Genomic DNA, 21,386 nt, shown 5'->3' with positions numbered 1-21,386 from the left:
AGGTCTTTTCATTGGTGAGAACAGAGATGAATTTAATATTTTTATATTTTCATAACCAATAGATATAGAATAGTAAAGTGTAGTGCTTTTAAAAAGTTAAAATAGATAATGCTCATAGCCCATATGAAAATTCCAAAGCAACCACTCCTGAGTTTCAGCACCTTATTTAACCACTCAATGCAAAGATCCAAATGAGTTTATTACAGTGTAAACCTTGTTATACATAAAAACTTAGAAATGAAGATTCAAGATTATATACTTCAAATTTTATAATCTCATCCTCAAAAATACAAAAGGGAAGAGCATGTATGAGTTATTTATATATTTGATTATTCTGCAGACTACATAAAATTTTAAAGTATTGTTTACTAAAAACTGGCAAGTTATTTAAAAAATAAATGTCAAACCTAAAATGTTTCCATTTTTAGCTGTGATTCATAGACATGTTAGAAACCCTAGTAAAAACCTTGGTTTAAATTCTTTAAAGGTAATACAACAGGTGAACTCTTAAAATATATATATGGGTCTCTCATACTAAATATATGGCTTTGGCAATTTTGTGTGTTTGCTAACGTACAAAAAAGCAAGGATTAATACTTATTTCAGAAATGTGAGACTAATTATATGCACTCCAAAACGTATGTGGCATTTTTGTTATAACTTTTAATCAAGTCAGTGCAACTCCAGGCTTAAGTTGGTGTGTAGCTGTATACACATCTTCTACCTGCAAATGTTCTTTGCCCACATAACATTTAGTTTTTCTATTCTGATACTCTGATCATGAACTGAGTACAGCCAGCCATCTTTAGACTTTTTCTCAGCAGATAAGGTCTTAGGAGTATTCTGGAACTGGTGCCCTGATTACAGCCACCTCTAGGACTATGAGCTTCAGCTCCTAAACATGCTATCTACTTGGAATTTTGGGAAGTGAGCTTGTACTTAGGGTTGCATGGACAAAAGTGTCAGTAAGTCCTACCAGGACCACAATTCAGTCTTTGCTAACAAAAAGGGAACTACATCAAAGGGATTTGACCTAGGTAGCTAGGCAGACTTCCCTTACAATTCAAGAAAATAACATCAAATTATTGGTGCTTTGGCATTAGCGTCATGTATGGATGTGAGAGTTGAACTGTAAAGAAAGCTGAGCACCGAAGAATTGATGCTTTTGAACTGTGGTGTTGGAGAAGACTCTTGAGAGTCCCTTGGACTGCAAGGAGATCCAACCAGTGCATCCTAAAGGAAGTCAGTCCTGAATATACATTTGAAGGACTGATGCTGAAGCTGAAACTCCCAATACCTCGGCCACCTGGTTCGAAGAGCTGACTCATTTGAAAGATGCCGGGAAAGATTGGGGGCAGGAGGAGAAGGGGACAACAGAGGATGAGATGGCTGGATGGCATCACCAACTCAATGGACATGGGTTTGGGTGGACTCTGAGAGTTGGTGATGGACAGGGAGGCCTGGTGTGCTGCAGTTCACGGGGTCGCAGACTCGGACACAACTGAGCAACTGAACTGGCATTAGCATAAAAGACTTGGAAAATTTAAGAATTTTAAAGACATACAGTTAACATGATGCCATCCAAACATAATGAGGGTGGGACATAATATTTCCCAAGAACTGATTTGACTAACAAGACAAAGACCACAAAAGTCAAGTATCAATACAATCTTAAAATAAATTTACATGAATCATAGGACAGTAAGTGCTAGGAAATGTTACTGTTTTGTCCGTAACAACACTTAAGCAACAGTTTTATTAGGAATGAATGTTACAGAAACTGTAGGCTCTTAAATCTAAAACACTAATGTGTGGATCAGGTACATTTGATCAAACATATCTTGAACATCAGCAATCCCCTATCACTTTGACTTAGCTACTTGAATATAAAACCTCTTCTCACCATCTTTATTTATTTGCCCATTCAAAAGTTTATATCTTTCAGGATTTTGACATCTTTTAATTAAAAACTATGTATACACAAAGAACTGTAAAGCCAACCACTGCAGTATATAATGCTAAAACACTACTGGTATAAGAATGTTAAAATAGTCAACCTTAAAAACCAATAAAAATGGGAATGTATTAATACTTAAGTTCTCACTAGAGTTTGTTCTGGTTTTCAGAAAACCAGACATTGTCTCATTTCTAACTTCTGATGTCACATTTTGTATTCAACAGAAGCATAAGAGGGATTATTCTGTTGCAATTCTAACAAACTTCAGCCTATTTTATTTATCCAAGTTACCCCTATATTCCTCTACTTAGCGATGGTCATTAGCCTCTGCTGTACAGAATAAGCCTTAAATAATCCAGATTAGAATGTTCAATGAGAAACCATTTTCCACATGAATTCCTTCAGTAAATACACAGTGTGACATAGTATATTCTTTAAATTGTGCACATTCTTAGATAAACTTTGGTAAACAGAGAGAGAGACTTCAGAAAAACATATTGAAGTGATTTCATTTAAAAAGGTTATTATGTGTTGGTTAAAAAAGAGGATCAACATCAGTATCACTGAAATTAGTGTAACTATAACAATGTTTAGAATCTTAAAAAATTCAACTTTTTCCCCTTTATCAGGCCAGGCACAGGGAATCCTTTTTGAAGAGATCTTCATTTCAGGAATGAGAAGTTTCTTAATTTGTCCAATTTCTGTTCTGCTCCAATCTTCTTTCAATACTTGGCTTACTCGAGGATAAATTTCAACAGGTTGGACCTTAGGAAGCGGTCTTTGTTTCAAGATCTGCACACGTTGGCGGACATCGTCAACTTTTTCAAGAAATTTAAGTGGAGCCTCTTCTTGTAAAGATGTTGTCAGTGTCACTAATTCAAGCTGCTGCTCTCTTATTTCTTTCATTCTTTCAATCTGTGGAGTATATTCTTGATTAATCAGATTGCCAACATCACAAAGAGCTGTTAGGAAAATTTTTTTTTTCTGTTCTAATGTATCACTAAGCTCCTTAAAATACTGGAGAACAACTTCCTTATCACCTTGGAGCATTTTCTCTGAATGAGATTTTTGTTCTTCTAGCTTTTCAATAAGACAAGTAAGATCTGTCCAGTGTGTGTCAGTTAACTGTTCAAGCAGTTTTTGAGGTGTGTCCTTTTCTTTCATGTAGGCACTCTGAAGGTCGTCTATAGGATGACCGTGATGCTGACCTATGGTAAGGCAATGACCACAAACCAATTTTTTATCCAGGAGACAGTAAACATTTAAGGGCTGCCTATAATGCTCAGGGCAGGTGATGATATCCGGATGGTCTTCTTGCTGGTACTTTTCAATAATAGCCCTTAATGCAAAATTAACAGGTAAAGATTCAATACCACTTGGAGCAATTTCAATAATACTTCTGCAGTTAGGGCACTTGAGTGGAATGCGTAAAGGTCTCCATATATAAAAGTTACCAGTTGCCTGTAGCACATTTTCCAAACAATTTCTACAAAATGTATGAGAGCATGGTAGTACACGAGGATCTTCAAAAATACTGTAACAAATGGGACATGTTAACTCATCCTCAAAATTGTGCATTTCCTGTCAAGAGAAAAAAGTATTTCAATTCTACATATAACAAAGACATATTTGCATACATTATACAAAGTTTTAAGTGTTAACCTACAAACAATATATTGTACTTGTCATTTACAAGAGGATATTTACTAAGATTTCACCAATGATTCTCTATATAATTTAATTCCTAACACTGATTATTGATAACCTTTAAGGGGTCACTTTGGGGTGTTCTGTTGGAAGTCTACCTAATGATTATAAATAGCCTGAGCAACTTCTTACATTCTAAGATGCTAAAATCAAAACTATACACAAGTAATGAATAGATAGAATTAAATATTAAATAAGCTGATTCTTAGCAAAACTATGTTCTTTAATTCACATTCCCAGTTGACTCAACCAGTTTCTAAAGTAAGTTACTAAATTTCTAACTGTTCTATAAATTTCTCAGGTTCTTGAATTTGAATTCTAGTGTATGTGCTTAAAGCCCTGAATCAGCACAGTGTAATATTCTACAGTAATGTTAATTTGAAGATTTGGAAAGGGAAAACATTTCTGAATTAGTCCTGGCAATGAAGTTTGAAAGATGAAGTGTTGATAGTGGTAATTATGAATTACTGACCACTAGAGCATTCGGACACAACTGAGCAACTTCACTTTCACTTTTCACTTTCATGCATTGGTGAAGGAAATGGCAATCCACTCCAGTGTTTTTGCCTGGAGAATCCCAGGGACAGGGGAGCCTGGTGGGCTGCCATCTATGGGGTCGCAGAGTCGGACACGACTGAAGCGACTTAGCAGCAGCAGAGCATTAGTGCTAAAGAACGCCATTAGTCATCTTTCCTTTAGGAAAGAAATCCAGCAACAGTTCAGAGATCTTCTCTGACACAAGTAACTTCACTTCTTGGCAAGCTATTACTGGTTATTTCCAACAAGCCTTCCAAGTGCCATTCTTGTAAAATCTAAAGCTTACCAAATCATCCTCTATAAAAACTGTTAGGAGTTTCAATAAACAACATCTACAAATAACTAATTGTACTTTTAATAAACATAAATCCTCTTCAGTCTTTATAGCTCTATGTGCCCCCTCTTCACCATGTGCAAAACCAAATTCCTTCAAGCCTGAACTTGAGCCCCACCTCCTTCCCCAGATTTGGTCCCCTGTTAATCTCACTGAACACTGCACTTCTACTTTCTAGCTCTTAGATGGACTTTATCTAAAAGACTTGTGGGGATATTCCCTGGTGGTCCAGTGGTTAGGACTTGGTGCTTTCACTGCCAAGGCCCATGTTTGACATCTGGTTGGGAAACTAAGATCGTGCAAGCTGTGTGGCACAGCCAAAAAAAAAAAAACGATAATAAAGGATTTTGTAACATTTTTCTATACATTAGAATATAAGCCTGCAGTAAGTGCAGACATTGTGTCTAAGTGCAGAACCTGACACAACAGGCATTCACTCAATACTGGTTGAATAAACAGTGCTCCTTAAGAGACCAATGCTAAAAAAATGTCAGACCTTAGTTTTAGGGTTCTTTTATTTTAAAACAGCAAAATTTCTGCTTAGGAAAAGTTCTATCAAGAATACATCTGAAAACAGAAAATACGCCATTCAGACTAACAGCATTAAGAACTACAATGAGCCAAGATGTGTGAGACTAATAAGCCTGAACTGTGAAGTATTCCAGGAAACAAAAGTAATTGGGCAACAGAACAGAAGATGACATTCACTGCAGATAAATTCATGTGCCTACATGTTGGGAAGCCTTTATGATTATCTTGAACCTAACAGAGAGCTCTGAAATTGAAAAACCACCCAAGAAAAACGAAACGTTTTTTCAGTTTAAGTGATGTCAGAATTCATAATGAAGAAATAAACAGAATACTATTTTGCAAAGGAATAAAATTTGAACAATGGACATATATTCAATTTAGATTTAATATTAGTTATTTAATGCAAGTATCAAAAAGTAACCCTAAAACTGAACACCATCTTTCCCTCCAAAGCTTCCCTCCAAAATCCTATACTTGTTAAAAAGTTAGAAAACATTTTCCCTGGGAACCCATTTAAGGATCCCAAAAGTTCAACTTTTTTTAGAAGGAAGATATTCAAAATAACCATATTGCAAAGAAAATATCATCTCTTGAACTTACATAAAATGGAAGCATTAGATATCCTGGTCTCAAAGGTTACTTGGCAAATATAGAACATCTACAACACTTTCTAGAACTAACACCAAAAAAAGATGTCCTTTTCATGATAAGGCCTGGAATGTAAAAAGAGAAAGTCAAGAGATATCTGGAGTAACAGGCAAGTCTGGCCTTGGAGTACAAAATGAAGCAGGGCAAAGGCTATAAGGTTTGTCAAGAGACCATGTTGGTCATAGCAAACACCCTCTTCCAACAACCCAAGAGACAATTCTACACATGGATATCACTAAATGGGAAAAGCTCTACACAGTCAGCAAAAACAAAACCTGGAGCTCACTGGCTCAGATCATCGGCTGCTTTTTGTAAAAGTCAGGCTTAAACTGAAGAATGTAAGGAAAACCACTAGCCACTGAAGTATGACCTAAATTAAACCCCTTATGATTATACAGGGCTTCCCTGGTGGCTCAGATTCTACAGTGGAGGTGACGAATGTGTGTTAGTCACTCAGTCATGTCCAACTCCATGACCCCACAGACTGTAGCCCGCCAGGCTTCTCTGTCGATGAATTCTCCAGGCAAGAATACTGGAGTGGATTGCAATTCCCTTCTCCAGAGAAACTTCCCAACCCAGGGATTGAACCCTGGTCTCCTGACTCACAGGCAGATTCTTTACCATTTGAGATACAGGGTAGTCCGTGGAGGTGATGAAAAGATAGAATTAGATCTGGTAGACAGAGTGCCTAAAGAACTATGGATGGAGGTTCATGACACTGTACAGGAGGCAGTGACCAAAGTCACTGAAAAAGAAATGCAAAAAGGCAAAGTGGCTGCCTAAGGAGACTACAAATAGCTGAGGAAAGAAGAAAAGCGAAAGGCAAAGAAGAAAACAAACGATATACCCAACTGAATGCAGAGTGCCAGAGAAGAGCGAGGAGAGAGAAGGCAGCCTTTAAGAGAACAACGCAAAGAAACAGAGGAAAACAATAGAATGAAAAAGACTGGCGATCTCTTCAAGAAAATGAGAGGTATGAAGAGAACATTTCATGCAAGGATAGACACAATAAAGGACAGAAATAGTATGGACTGAACAGAAGCAGAAAGATTAAGAAGAGATGGCAAGTATACACAGAACTATACAAAAAAAACCCTTAATGACCCAGATAACCACAATGGTGTGGTCACTCACCTAGAGCCAGACATCATTTTGAGTGTGAAGTCAAGCGGCCTTAGAAAGCATGACTGTAAAGAAAGCTAAACGAGGTGTTGGAACCCCAGCTGAGCTACTTAAAATTCTAAAAAATGATGCTGCTAAAGTGCCACAATCAAAATGTCAGCAAATTTAGAAAACTCAGTAGTGGCCACAGGACTGGAAAAGGTCAGTTTTCTTTCCAATCCCAAAGAAGGGCAATGCCAAAGAATGTTCGAACTACCATATGATTGTGTTCATTTCACATGCTAGCACAGTAATGCCCAAAAATCCTTCAAGCTAGGCTTCAACAGTATGTGAACTGAGAAATTCCAGATGTACAGGATGGGTTTAGAAAAGGCAGAGGAACCAGAGATCATTGCCAACATCCACTGGATAACAGAAAAAGCAAGAGAATTCTAGAAAAACATCTATTTCTGTTTCACTGACTATGCTAAAGCCTTTGACTTTGTAGATCACAACAAACTGGAAAATTCTTAAAGAGATGGGAATACCAGACCACCTTACCTGTCTCCTGAGAAACCTGTATGCAGGTCAAGAAGCAACAGTTAGAACCAGACATGGTACTGACTGGTTCCAAATTGGGAAGGGAGTACGACAAGGTATTGTCACCCTGCTTATTTAATTTATGTGCAGAGTAAATTATGCAAAATGCCGGAATGGATGAAGCACAAGCTGGAATCAAGACTGCCAGGAGAAATATCAACAATTTCAGATATGCAGATGATACCATGCTAATGGCAAAAAGTGAAGAGATACTATAAAGCCTCTTGATGAGGGTGAAAAAGGAGCATGAAAAAGCTGGCTTGGAACTCAACATTAACAAAAGCAAGATCATAGCATCTGGTCAAACAGGAGGGGAAAACATGGAAGGAGTGACATATTTTATTTTCTTGGGCTCCAAAATCACTGTGGATGGGGACTGCAGCCATGAAATTTAAAGACACTTGTTCCTTGGAAGGAAAGTTATGACAAACCTACCGCAAGCATGCGTATTCAGTCACGTCTGATTCTTTACAACCCCATGGACTGTAGCCCTCCTCTGTCCATGGGATTATCCAGGCAAGAATACTGGAGTAGGTTGCCATGCTCTCCCCCAGGGGACCTTCCCGACCCAGGGATCAAATCCAAGTCTTCTGCACTGGCAGGTAGATTCTTTACCACTGAGCCACCTGGGAAGCTCAAGACAACCCTAGACCACATATTATAAAGCAGAGACATCACTTTACCAACAAAGGTCTATATAGTCAAAGCTAAGGTTTTTTCAGTAGTCATGTATGGATATGAAAACTGGACCATAAAGAAGGCTCAGTGCTGAAGAATGGATGCTTTCAAATCATGGTGCTGGAGAAGATTCTTGAGAGTCCCTTGGACTGCAAGAAGATCACACCCATCAATCCTAAAGGATATCAACCCTGAATATTCATTGGAAGAATTGATTCTGAAACTGAAACTCTAACACTTTGGCCACCTGAAGCGAAGAGCCAACTCATTGGAAAAGACCCTGATGCTGGGAAAGACTGAAGGCAAAAGAAAAAGGGGGTGAAAGAGGATGAGATGGTTAGATAACAACACCAACTCAAAAGACATGAATTTGAGTAAACTCCAAGAGATAGTGGAAGGCAGAGGAGGAGCCTGGCGTGCTGCAGTCCATGGGGTCGCCAAGAGTCAGACATGACTTAGTGACTGAACAACAAAGAGCATATATTTTTAATAAAATTTAATCAGAAATGTGTAGGTAACTTGAAGATACAGAAATCAAATCTACTCTCAGATTACCCTCTTCTAACTGTTATGAAAAACTGATTTTAGCCAACACAATCATGAGAAGTGAAGACTGGCTAACAGAAGTAAGCCTGATTGAAAATAACTATTAACATGTAAGGTCAGGAACTTCCTAACTCTGGGTGCTGCCTGAGAAACAGAAGATAAAAGTGGCTAGCATGCTTAGGGGCTAGTTCTTCCAGAAACTAATATGAAATTTTATGTACCAGAAATTTTCCATAACCAGCCTAGACTCTTGATGGGGGGAAAAGGAGCAAAAAACTTTTCCAATGAGTATTTTCTGGGATGAGTATCTTGGATTTAGCTATGCTGTGTGTAACAACACTGGAAACTAGAAGACAATGAAGCAATTCTTTAATAGGAAAGCATGGCTTTCAACCTAAAATTCTACACCCAGAAAAAGTAAATTTTGAAAGTAGTCTAAAGATAGTTTGACACAAGAGGTCTCAAAACCCACTACCTGGGTTTTGAAACCCCCACTACTTGCCATTTCTTAAAAAAAAAAAACTACTGCAGGAAGACAAGAAAAACAAGAATTCTCACCCGGGTAACTGTGAAATGGAATCCTGGACAACTGTGCAGCAAGCCTAGAGAAAAGGTCTAGAGGAAGAAGACAGAAATCCAGAAGAAATGCCTTTAAGTAAATAAATGGAACAGACAATATTTCATGTGTCTGAACATACTGAGAGGTAATGAGAAAACTAAATGTAGGAGAAAATGATGGAATCATGAAAAGAGGAAATATTACAGCATATTATATAACTCAGTTGTCCCATTAATCATAATATTATAAATATTAATACTGATTTTACCAAAAAGCATGACTGTTATGGATTGAATGTGTCTCCTGAAAATGCATATGTTAAAATCCTAACCCTTAATGTGATAGTGTAAATGAGGCAGAGGTAATTAGGTCTTGAGAGTTGAGCCCTCATGAATGAAAGGAGCCCCTTAAAGGAAGAGATACATAGCTTGCTCCCTCTCTTTCTCTGCTCTCTGCCATGTGAAGGCACAGCAGGAAGATGGCCATCTGCAAACCAGGAAGAGATCTTTGGCCAGAACCCAACTGTGCCAGCATCCTGATCCTGGACTTCCTAGCCTACAAAACTACAAGAAATCAACGAGTGTTGTTTAAGAAATCAATGATTGTTGTTTAAGGTAGGTTTGTTGTAACAGCTCAAATTAAGAAAATGAAAAAAGTTATATTGAGAGGAGGGAATAGGGAAGGAAACAGTGTTTAAGAACTTATCTTAATCTTCCCTTATAAGAAGTCAATACATACCTAAAAATGAAAAATCAAGAAATCACATCAAAAGCCAATTATTTTGAAATATAGAAGCAATAACAAAAGAAATATTTAAATGAAATGAAATGATTGCTTCTGGAGAGCAGGAATCAAGACTCAGAAACATGAGGGCAGGAGGCTGCTGCTTTCCATTATAAACCTAAATTCTTTTTTACTTTCAACAAATTAACAGGCAATTTAAAATATTAAAATTTTAAATAAAGAAATAAAGACAATCCCACATGCATCTAGCCAGAAAAGACACTTTAAAAAAAGGAAAATAAAAACATAATGATCTCAAAATTCTCTGGGAGACTGTAAATTTCTAAAGATGGCCACAAAAGTTATTTCTCAGATATGTTATTCTGAGATGTGACTTTGCTGGTATTCTCTCAAGAGATGAAATCTATTCTCCCCTCAAAAAGATCTGGACAAGACGTGTGACTCCTCTGACCAACAGGATACAGTACTAGTGACACGATGACAGTTCTGGATATAACCCCTAGGGAGCCTAACAGACTGCTGCCTCTTTGCTATGTAAAAATTCTATCCTGCTCTGCTGATGAGGCCAAGTGGAGGAGCAACGAGGTGCCAGACATGTGAGTGAAAAAGTCATCTTGGACACTAGGCATCTAAACCTTCTATTTGTTACACAGCAGTAGATAAACACAACACCTCCAAAGCAACTAGAAATGATAAAAGACAATATAGCAGTCAGTACCCACAGGGGTCAGGAAGAAAAAGGATATGACCTAAGAATTCTCTACCCAGCCAAGATACAATTTATTCATTCATTAATAAACTAAAGAAGTAATATAAAAAGGATTCATCTTTTTTTTAAAGTTAGGGGAAAAAAAGAAAATGAACCTAGGAAAAGCAAAAGAAAACAGTAATTCTAACTCATGAAGAAAACTGTGAATTAGAAAACAGAAAACTCTAAGAATTGATAAACCCGAGGCCTGGCTCTTTAAATAAACAAACCTTTAGCTATCTATGACAGGAAGCCTCCAAGATGGACCTTCCAGTTGTCACATCCTTTTGTAATTCCCTTCTCTTGAATGTGGGCTGGACTTAGTGACTCCCTTTTAACAAACAATATAGCAGATGTAACTTTAAGATTTTGTAAGACCAAGCTTCAGTCTGGAATGCTCTGGCTCTCTCCAGCTCTCTTAGATCAATCTCACTAAGGGAAGAAAGATGTCACGTTGCAAGCAGACCTGGTCCACCGCTGTGGCAAGATACTAAGACCCTTAGTCTAACAGCCCCCAAGAACACGAAGACTCAAGCAACTACAGAATGAGCAGATACTTCCGGTCCAGTAAAATCTGGCAATGACTGCAACGTCATGAGAGACCATGGGCCAGAAGCGGACAGCTCCGAGATTCCGGACCCAAGGGAACTGTTTTAATTTTTGTTATAAGCTGCTAAAATGTGGGATTGGTTATGCAGCAATAAGGGGCTTCCCTGGTGGCTCAGATGGTAAAGAATCTGCCTGCAATGCAGGATACCAGGGTTCGATCCCTGGATAGGAAAGATGCCTTGGAGTAGGAAATGGCAACCCATTCTAGTATTCTTGCCTGGAGAATCTCAAGGACAGATGAGCGTGGCAGGCTACTGTCCACTGAGTCACTAAACAGTTGGACATGACTGAGTGACTAAGCGTGCAATGCAATGCAAACAAGAGGGTTCAGAAAAAAAACAACAAATGTACTAAGTTTAGCATTAAAAAAAGGAAATAAGCCAAATATGGGAAAAGCCAAAATTATAGAGAATACCTATTTGAAAGTCTACAAGAAATTAACTATTCTCTACTGTCAGTTCCAATACCAAAATTGACCAGAGAAGATAAAGCAAACCATGAGAGAAATTCACAAGCTGGAAAAGTGCTACTCTGGGGGAAAAAAAAAGGCCCTGGAAAAAAAAAGGTAGGAAAGGGAGAAAGCTTCTCTAGTGGGCTCATCCAAGTGGTTAAGAAACAATTACTTGTACTACTGCTGCAGAATACAAGATGGCAAGTTTGCAAACTGTTTTAAGGATCGTATATAACACAATTGCAAAACTTAACAAAGACAACTCAAAACTAAAAATAGAACAATTACAAAAATGGATACTGATGTAAAATACTGAACACAATATTAGCAAAAACAAATCCTGATCACATTAAAAGAATACAGTACAGAAGCAAATATAGTTCTTTCCAGAAATGTAAAGTTAACTCAGTAACAGAAAATTACTCAGGTCAGTAGAAAAAAAAAATGTATGATCACATGAGATGTGAAAAATGCACATAATATAAAAGCCAATAAGCACAGTCTACAAAGACAAAGTAAAATGGTGGTTGCCAGGGGCTAGAGGGAGGAGAGTTGGAGAGTTATTGTTTAATGAGTGCAGCTTCACTTTGGGAAGATGAAAATGTTTTGGAGATAGATGGTGATGGCTGTACAACAATGTGAAATGTACTTAATGCCACTGACTATACACTTAAAAATGGTTAAAATGGTAAATTATATGTAAGTTTTAAAAAAATTTTAAAATGTTTAAGTGTCTTGCCTATCATCCAGCCAGGCTCACCCCTGCCAAATTAATTTTGAAATCAATTTCTATTATTCTATAATTTTAAAAAGCAAAAAAATTAAAATGACCCATGTAAAATGTTATTTTCCTCCAGCAGGGACTAAGAGACAAAGGACAAACTGATAACTTAGTTCAAGATTCCTTGCTTCCCTTTTAAAAGTCACCAAGAAATATGAATATAAAAAAGAAATCTTTTTAGAAATAAACCTGAAGCTAAATCATCTACTTATAAATTATTTCTCAGATTTCTTGTGCTTAAGTGTCAAAACAAACACATTATTGAACTTCTAAAGTTTTTATGCAGTCTTTCTCCAGAAAGTTGATTTTCTATGGAGTCTCCAGTGTCTAACCAGCTTATTATGTATGGTCAGCACTGACAGCAGATGATGGAGAACTGGGCATATCAAAAATATCATTCTCCTGTATAAACTATTTTTTAAAAGCCTTAATTCCCTAATGCATTATTGTCTTTCATCTCTAAACATGAATGGTTATAAAACATTCATTACAGTTTACTACCTCTGAAGAGAAATCTGCTACATTATAGAGTTATATGACTTGCTCTAGTACTTAAGACAGTGAGTCAGCTATAAGTCTGGGAAAATTCAAGAAGTGCCACCACCCAGTCTGGGTCTCACATCTCTGTGGCCGATTTAAAAAAAAAAAAAAAAGAATAAATGTACAAAAATAATGAAGGCTCACCTAACTCAAAACAAAACAAAAAAATTCTATGGTCAGATCTGATTTTAACTCTGCTCATTTGTATGTTTTCCTGCATTTTGACATCAACCTGTTCCCTCAAACTGAAAAAAGACCAGGCTCCTCTGTCTACAGAATTCTCCAAGCAAGAATACTGGAATGGGTAGCCATTCCCTTCTTCAAGAGATCTTCCCGACCCAGGGATCAAACCCAGGTCTTCTGCATTAAGGCAGATTCTTCACCATTTGAGCCACCAGGGGAGGCCCATTAATGCAATTTAATAAGGAACTGATATGAGGAGTTAAGATTTTGTTTGCCTTTTTAAAAAATATTTTCAAAGTGAAAATACATATTTGGTGGGAAAAAAGCAACGTTAAAACTAACATCAACTAAGATCAAAATTTCATCTTGCCAGAGTAGCTAAACTATGGTCCCTTACTTTAAGGGATAGCTACTGTTATTGTTTAGTCACTAAATTGTGTCCAACTCTTTTACCACCCCATGGACTGTAGCCCTCCAGGCTTCTCTGTCCATGGGATTTCCCAGGCAAGAATACTGGAACAGGTGGCAACTTCCTTCTCCAGGGGATCTTCCTGACTCAAGGATTGAACAGTGTCTCCTACATTACAGGTGGATTTCTTTTTTTCTCCACCTCCCCCAACCCAACCCCCCACTGCTGAGCCACCAGGGAAGCCCCAAATGATAGCTACTTGGTGATTAAAAAGAAATGCAGTGGGGAATGAGAGGACGAAGAGGGAGTGTGTATGTGTACTTATACACGTATTTATGGCTCATTCACACTGTTGTATGGCAGAAACCAACACAACATTATAAAGCAATTATCCTCCAATTAAAAATGAAAAAAATAAAAAAGGAACGCAGGGCCTTCCCTGGCAGTCCAGGGATTAAGACTTTGCCTTCCAATACAAGGGATGCTGGTTTCGATCCTTGGTCCAGGAGCTAAAATCCCACATGCCCTGAAGCCAAAATCCAAAACATAAGACAGAAGCAATATTATAACAAATTCAATCAAGAGTTTATAAAAAAAGGTCCACATTGAAAAAAACCTTAAAAAAAAAAAGGGAATGCAGCAACAATATGTATGTAAATGCATGGTAAAAAGGTACCCCAATAACAATAAATTCAACTTGCAGATCTGTGTTAATCGTGTGTGTCTGTATTAAGATGCACACATTCTTGTAAAATTTCCAGCAGCAGGGTAAACAAGAGTTAACAGTGACAAACTTTAAGGTATAGGTCAGATAAGAGAGTTGTTTACTTTTCATTTCAAGATCCTTCTACATGGTTCGAATTTTACATACCACCAAAATGCATTCCTTTTTTAAAAAAAAGATTCAAAAATTTAAATCACCTTACAGTTTAAAAATTTACTGAAAATCTCTTTGGTATTCACTTAATCTCCCAGAACTTACCATTTAGTTGACTTTCTGGTTTGGAGACTGAATATATATCTTCTTTAACTTTTTCGGATTATTTTATCCTTATTCTGAAATAAAATTATTTTATCTTAATGTTCTAGATTCAAATTCTCAAAAGGAAATATCACTATCTTTGATACTTACCTTCCCTGAGCCTCACTGTGTGTGTGTGTGTTTTAAAGTAGTGACAAATATCAACAGCTGTGGAGTAGCAGGAGAGGTATCACTGTAACTTGAAAATCCCAACAAATCTGTGACCAAATAAACTGTCACAAAGGACCTCTTTTTATAGCGTCAAGTATCTCGAAAGCATTAGCTAACAATGGTGATGACGGAGTAAACCTTCAGGGTCATGTTGGACTGCTGAGAGTTAATTGGAAGGCAAGAAGCACTCATAGGAGTGAAAGGTTATGCCAGTTGAAAATCACAAATCTTGATTTCGGTTATTCCCATCAGTACGTCTGCTAATGTCTCAGTTCTGCCACGTAAATGTTGAGAATCCCTGGAGGTGTTTTACCTAGTGCCTCTCCCAACTGCCGTTTCACATCTGTAAGATGGGTGTAACTACAACTACCGTGGTGTAGAACGTTAATTCCGGTGAGAACGTCTGCCAGAGAAGGGGCTCAACCACCAGGGCCTTCACCTTCCCTTTCCCGAAGGTTTCCGACAAATCCTTCCCGGCCTCGCTCCCAACGCGCCTCGGCGTCCTCCATCCACTCCGACCCCCGAGCGGTCCCTCAGCTCGGCGGAGCCCGGCCCCTTTCCCCACCCCGCCACAGAGGGCCTTCTCTCTCACAGAAAGGCAGCTCCATCCTGGCGGGAGGGAAAACAAGGTCCCCCAGCTCTTCACCTCGGACAAGAGGGAAGAGACGCAGGACCCAAGCCAGCCCTCTGAATTACCAAGCCTCAAACACACACCGTACACCAGCCTGGGCTACAAGCAAAGAGGAGGGACCCACAGCCGCCTTTTCGGACCGAAGAAAAGCTCCTTAAACTCACCGTGAGGACGGGAAACAGGCAACTCCACTAGCAGCAACAGGGTTGCACGGCCTCCAGACGGTGCTGAAGGCTGCTTGGCGTCACCGCCCTCCTCTACCCTGAGGCCTTCAGGTGCTCAGAAGAGGCGGAGCTCAGGCGCCTTACGACGCAGGCGCAGTCTCCCGGCAACCTTCAACTGCGTCGCCTCAGCCAATGAGAAAGAGCGCGGGGCCGCGGTTCGAAAGTAAACTGCCCACAGTTAGGGCTGAAGTGGGGGCACGGTCGCTAGGGCTCGGCTCGAGGACGGCGGCGAGCTTTCTGCGCCTGCGCACTAGGAGCGGGTGCAGCTCCGGAGCTGCCGAGGCGCGCCGCAGGGGTTGCTTCAGTTGGCGAGGGCGCTTCTGGCTGCCCTGAGTCTGTCCTGGAGTCCCTTTTGGGCCCTCTGGATGGAGTCCGGGGAGAGGCGGGGCCTGGCGGAGGCCTATGATTTCTACAAAGGATTCTTAGAATTACTTCTGTTTTTTATTTTAACATGGAGCCAAGTCGGCATGTGCTAATTCTAGACTTTAAAGCGCAGCGTCTTCCGTCGTGACTTCATTGGTTCCCAGCACCCTGAGGCGTCCTGAGCGCACACAGCACCCCAGTGAGCCAGCGCCATCCTCGCCTGAGCCCGGCTTTGCTTTTGTTTACAGCGTCTGGAGAGACAAACCCATCAGAATACTTGTTCCCGCATAGGAGAGGGCTTCTGATGACTGAGAATTCTCTTGTACTTAAAGAGAACTAACTCTGAGGGGTAGTGGGACCTCAAGACTCATTTAGGACCGTTTCCCTCCATCTCGTCCTACTACTACTCTCGCTGCTGCCGCGTCTCCACGACACGAAATTGTTGTCTGGAGATGACTACTGCACAGAATTCCTGATTTCCAATTTAATTTCGCCGCCAAATTCCTATTTCACCTTCTTAACCCCTAGAATTACAAAACAAACAGTTCAGTCATTTCTCTTAAGAAACTTTATCCAGCTATATCTCAAGATACGCTCTCATCACACTTCCCTCTAATATGTAGTTGGAAGTTATTTACTGTAGTGAATAAAGCTGTGGACCTTAGTATACTGTGTATTGCTAGTACTTTCAGATCTTAGGCTCTTCTACAGTAAATTACAGAAAAATATTAAACAATAAAATTTAGTATCAGTGAGTCCCGAGTCAATCTCAGATGTCTTCACCAGTTTACTGAAAGGGTTACTTACGTTGTGTGAATTCCAGTGCTATCCAAGCTATCCGTTGTTACACGGTGACATATATCCATTTAGACTTTCGGAGAAGGCAATGGCACCCCACTCCAGTACTCTTGCTTGGAAAATCCCATGGGCGGAGGAGCCTGGAAGGCTGCAGTCCATAGAGTCGCTGAGGTTCGGACACGACTGAGCGACTTCACTTTCACTTTTCACTTTCCTGCATTGGAGAAGGAAATGGCAACCCACTCGTGTTCTTGCCTGGGGACGGGGACGGGGGAGCGTGGTGGGCTGCCGTCTATGGGGTCACACAGAGTCGGACACGACTGAAGCAACTTAGCAGCAGCAGCAGCATGCACATAGTTGGGGAGAAGGCAATGGAACCCCACTCCAGTACTCTTGCCTGGAAAATCCCATGGATGGAGGAGCCTGATGGGCTGCAGTCCATGGGGTCGCGAAGAGTCGGGCATGACTGAGTGACTTCACTTTCACTTTTCACTTTCATGCATTGGAGAAGGAAATGGCAACCCACTCCAGTGTTCTTGCCTGGAGAATCCCAGGAACAGGGGAGCATGGTGGGCTGCCGTCTATGGGGTTGCACAGAATCGGACACGACTGAAGCAACTTAGCATGCACATAGTTGAATTTTCTCTTACAACGTTGGAAACATTCTGATAAACAGTTTTTAACTTGCTGTCGAAACAATATGTTGTGAATATTTTTCCATGGCAATAAATATAACATACTTTATAAAATTATTCTCATTTTTGAAAAAAAAGAAAAGTGTAAGGGTGATGTTAACAATGGACTTTGGGTGATAATGATGTGTCCATGTAAATCCATCACTTGTGGAGGGTGTTGATAATGGGGGAGACTATGCATGGGGGAGGGGCAGGAAATAATATATGGGTTATCTCTGTACCTGCCCTTTGATTTTGCTGTGAACCTAAAATTGCTCTTAAAAAAAGATAGTCTTTTTTTTTTAAGTGTAATTGCCTCTAGAATGAATGCATATGGCTGACTAATGCTTTAAGCTCTAATTTTTTCCACTTGTGTTTTCCCCTTCCCTTTCTTACCTGAAGAATTATGTATGTAGCAAGAAATCAGAAGTAATCTCTCCCTAGACTTATCTGGCTTTTGTTTTCCCCAAAGCCTCAATCCACTGAGGTAAATAACATTTGACAGAAGAGGCTGAATGTTTAGGAGAAGTAAAAAGAAGCCCCCAAATAAAGATTAATCAGGTCCTAATGGAAGGAAGCTATGACGCCTAAAATGAAGGGCTATTTCTGTTTCTACAAAGAGACTGGCTTAGAGGCCCATGGATTCCCAACTTGACCAAAGATTTCTGTAACCAGCATGATCAGAGAGATACAGGAGCCTACAAAAACAGTGGCAGCCTCAGCATCACAGTCCACTTAATATACTGGGGTTTGTGGACTGTGATCCATGCATGCTACAGAAGATAATGTTTGCCTGGAAAGGACAGACAGAAAGATAATTCTCAGAAAGATAACTCTCAGATGCAAAAGTACATGCTTAAAATCCATAAGCTTAAAAATCTGAGGTGCTTAGGACATGGAAGCAACCTGGATGTCCATCAACAGAAGAAGGGATACAGAAATTATGGTACATGTATACAATAGAATATTACTCAGCTATAAAAAAGAATGCATTTGTGTCAGTCCTAATGAGGTGGATGAACCTAGAGCTTATTATACAGGGTGAAGTAAGTCAGAGAAAGATAAATGTTATATATCAATGCATACATATGGAATCTAGAAAGATGGTACTGATAAACCTGCTTGCAGGGCAGCAGTTGAGACACAGACATAGAGAAGAGACTTGTGGACACAGTGGGGGACACAGATTGAGAGAGTAGCGTGGAAACCTATACATTACCATATGTAAAACAGATGGCAAGTGGGAATTTGCTGTGTGACACAGGAAGATCAACCCAGTGCTCTGGACAATCTAGAAGGGTGGGATCGGGAGGGAAATGGGAGGGAGGTTCAGGAGGGAGGGCACATATGTATACGTGTGGTTGATTCATGCTGATGTATGGCAGAAACCAACACAATATTATAAAGCAATTATCCTCCAATTTAAAAAGGTTTAAATAAATCTGAGGTGATAAAATGCTCAGTTCAGTTCACTTCAGTCACTCAGTCGTGTTCGACTCTGTGACCCCATGAATTGCAGCACGCCAGGCCTCCCTGTCTATCACCAACTCCCGGAGTTCACTCAGACTCACGTCCATCGAGTCTGTGATGCCATCCAGCCATCTCATCCTCTGTCGTGCCCTTCTCTTCCGCCCCCAATCCCTCCCAGCATCAGAGTCTTTTCCAATGAGTCAACCCTTCGCATGAGGTGACCAAAGTACTGGAGTTTCAGCTCTAGCATCATTCCTTCCAAAGAAATCCCAGGGCTGATCTCCTTCAGAATGGACTGGTTGGATCTTGCAGTCCAAGGGACTCTCAAGAGTCTTCTCCAACACCACAGTTCAAAAGCATCAATTCTTCAGCACTCAGCCTTCTTCACAGTCCAACTCTCACATCCATACATGACCACAGGAAAAACCATAGCCTTGACTAGATGGACCTTAGTCAGCAAAATAATGTCTCTGGTTTTGAATATACTATCTAGGTTGGTCATAACTTTTCTTCCAAGTAGTAAGCGTCTTTTAATTTCATGGCTGCAATTACCATCTGCAATGATTTTGGAGCCCAAAAAAATAAAGTCTGACACTGTTTCCACTGTTTCTCCATCTATTTCCCATGAAGTGATGGAACCGGATGCCATGATCTTCGTTTTCTGAATGTTGAGCTTTAAGCCAACTTTTTCACTCTCCACTTTCACTTTCATCAAGAGGCTTTTTAGTTCGTCTTCACTTTCTGCCATAAGGGTGGTGTCATCTGTGTATCTGAGGTTATTGATATTTCTCCCAGCAATCTTGATTCCAGCTTGTGTTTCTTCCAGTCCAGCGTTTCTCATGATGTACTCTGCATATAACTTAAATAAGCAAGGCTCAGCTACCCCGAAACATGGTGGGGAGGGAGAAAGTTCAGCTGCTTTGGGTCTATGCTTATATACTTGCAACAATCTCCTTTTGATAGAATATAGGGAAAGGATAAAAGATGAGAAATGTTTTGCAGTTATTAACAGGTGACACAAAGAAGAGGCAATAAAGCATGAATTTTATGACAAACTTTGGTGCTCACGTCATACTCCTCACTTAGATATTCTCTGTCTCAAGAAACAAAACAGGAGGCCTCAGTCACAGGAAGGTGCCCTGTAAGCAAGCTAAACACATTCTGATGTGGGGTTTCAATAGCTACCAAGTTTAAATACCCCTCTACTGTCTCCCATCACGTTGACCTCACGGAATTATATAGTAAAGAGAATGTGAGGTTTTCCAAATTATAAGGCACTAAGCGCAGGTGGCGGCGGCGGCCGAGAGCTACCCCACGTCTGAGGTCAGGGACAGCGGCCTAGAGTGCCAGGCTGCGACTGCGCAGGAACGGCCGAGAGGAGCTACCCCGCGTCTGAGGCCAGGAGGAGATACCCCATGCCCAAGGCCAGGGACGGCGGCCCGGAGGAGCCACCCCGTGTCCGAGGCCAGGGGCAGCGGCCAGAAGGAGCAACCCCACACCTGAGGCCAGGGCGGCGGTGGCTGGGAGGAGCAACTCCACGTCCAAGGAGTGGTGGCTGCGCCGCGCAGGAGGGCCTAGAGGAGCCGTCTGACACTGAAGGTCAGAAGGGTGGTGGGAGGAGATACCCCTCGCCCAAGGTAAGGAGCTGTGGCTGTGCTTTGCTGGAGCAGCCGTGAAGAGATACCCCACGCCCAAGGTAAGAGAAACCCAAGTAAAATGGTAGGTGTTGCAAGAGGGCATCAGAGGCCAGACACACTGAAACCATACTAACAGAAAACTAGTCAATCTAATCACACTAGGACCACAGCCTTGTCTAACTCAATGAAACCAAGCCATGCCTGCAGGGCAACCCAAGATGGGCGGGTCATGGTGGAGAGGTCTGACAGAATGTTGTCCGCTGCAGAAGGGAATGGCAAACCACTTCAGTATTCTTGCCTTGAGAACCCCATGAACAGTATGAAAAGGAAAAATGATAGGATACTGAAAGAGGACCTCCCCAGGTCAGTAGGTGCCCAATATGCTAATGGAGATCAGTGGAGAAATAACTCCAGAAAGAATGAAGGGATGGAGCCAAAGCAAAAACAATACCCAGCTGTGCATGTGACTGGTGATAGAAGCAAGGTCCGATGGTGTAAAGGGCAATATTGCATAGGAACCTGGAATGTCAGGTCTATGATCAGGCAAATTGGAAGTGGTCAAACAGGAGATGGTAAGAGTGAACGTTGACATTCTAGGAATCGCCGAACTAAAATGGACTGGAATGGGTGAATTTAACTCAGATGACCATTATATCTACTACTGCTGGCAGGAATCCCTCAGAAGAAATGGAGCAGCCATCATGGTCAACAAAAGAGTCCGAAATGCAGTACTT

At 40.5% G+C, this 21,386-nt stretch overlaps 1 protein-coding gene across 1 annotated transcript; it reads right to left on the bottom strand.

Annotated features, from left to right (window-relative positions):
* Nucleotides 1–2,326: 2,326 nt before the first annotated feature.
* TRIM59 (tripartite motif containing 59) lies at nt 2,327–15,705 on the bottom strand. The gene is made up of 3 exons (XM_068986917.1): nt 15,651–15,705; nt 14,646–14,719; nt 2,327–3,538 (listed from the first exon to the last, which is right to left on the bottom strand). The coding sequence occupies exons 2-3, from the start codon at nt 14,646–14,648 to the stop codon at nt 2,327–2,329; spliced, it is 1,215 nt and encodes a 404-aa protein (XP_068843018.1). The 5' UTR covers nt 14,649–14,719; nt 15,651–15,705.
* Between the last annotated feature and the right edge of the window lie 5,681 nt (nt 15,706–21,386).

The sequence above is a fragment of the Capricornis sumatraensis genome, chromosome 1 (assembly GCF_032405125.1).
Source record: "Capricornis sumatraensis isolate serow.1 chromosome 1, serow.2, whole genome shotgun sequence".
In the NCBI taxonomy this organism is placed as follows: domain Eukaryota; kingdom Metazoa; phylum Chordata; class Mammalia; order Artiodactyla; family Bovidae; genus Capricornis; species Capricornis sumatraensis.
This window is presented reverse-complemented; position numbering and strand designations above follow the sequence as displayed.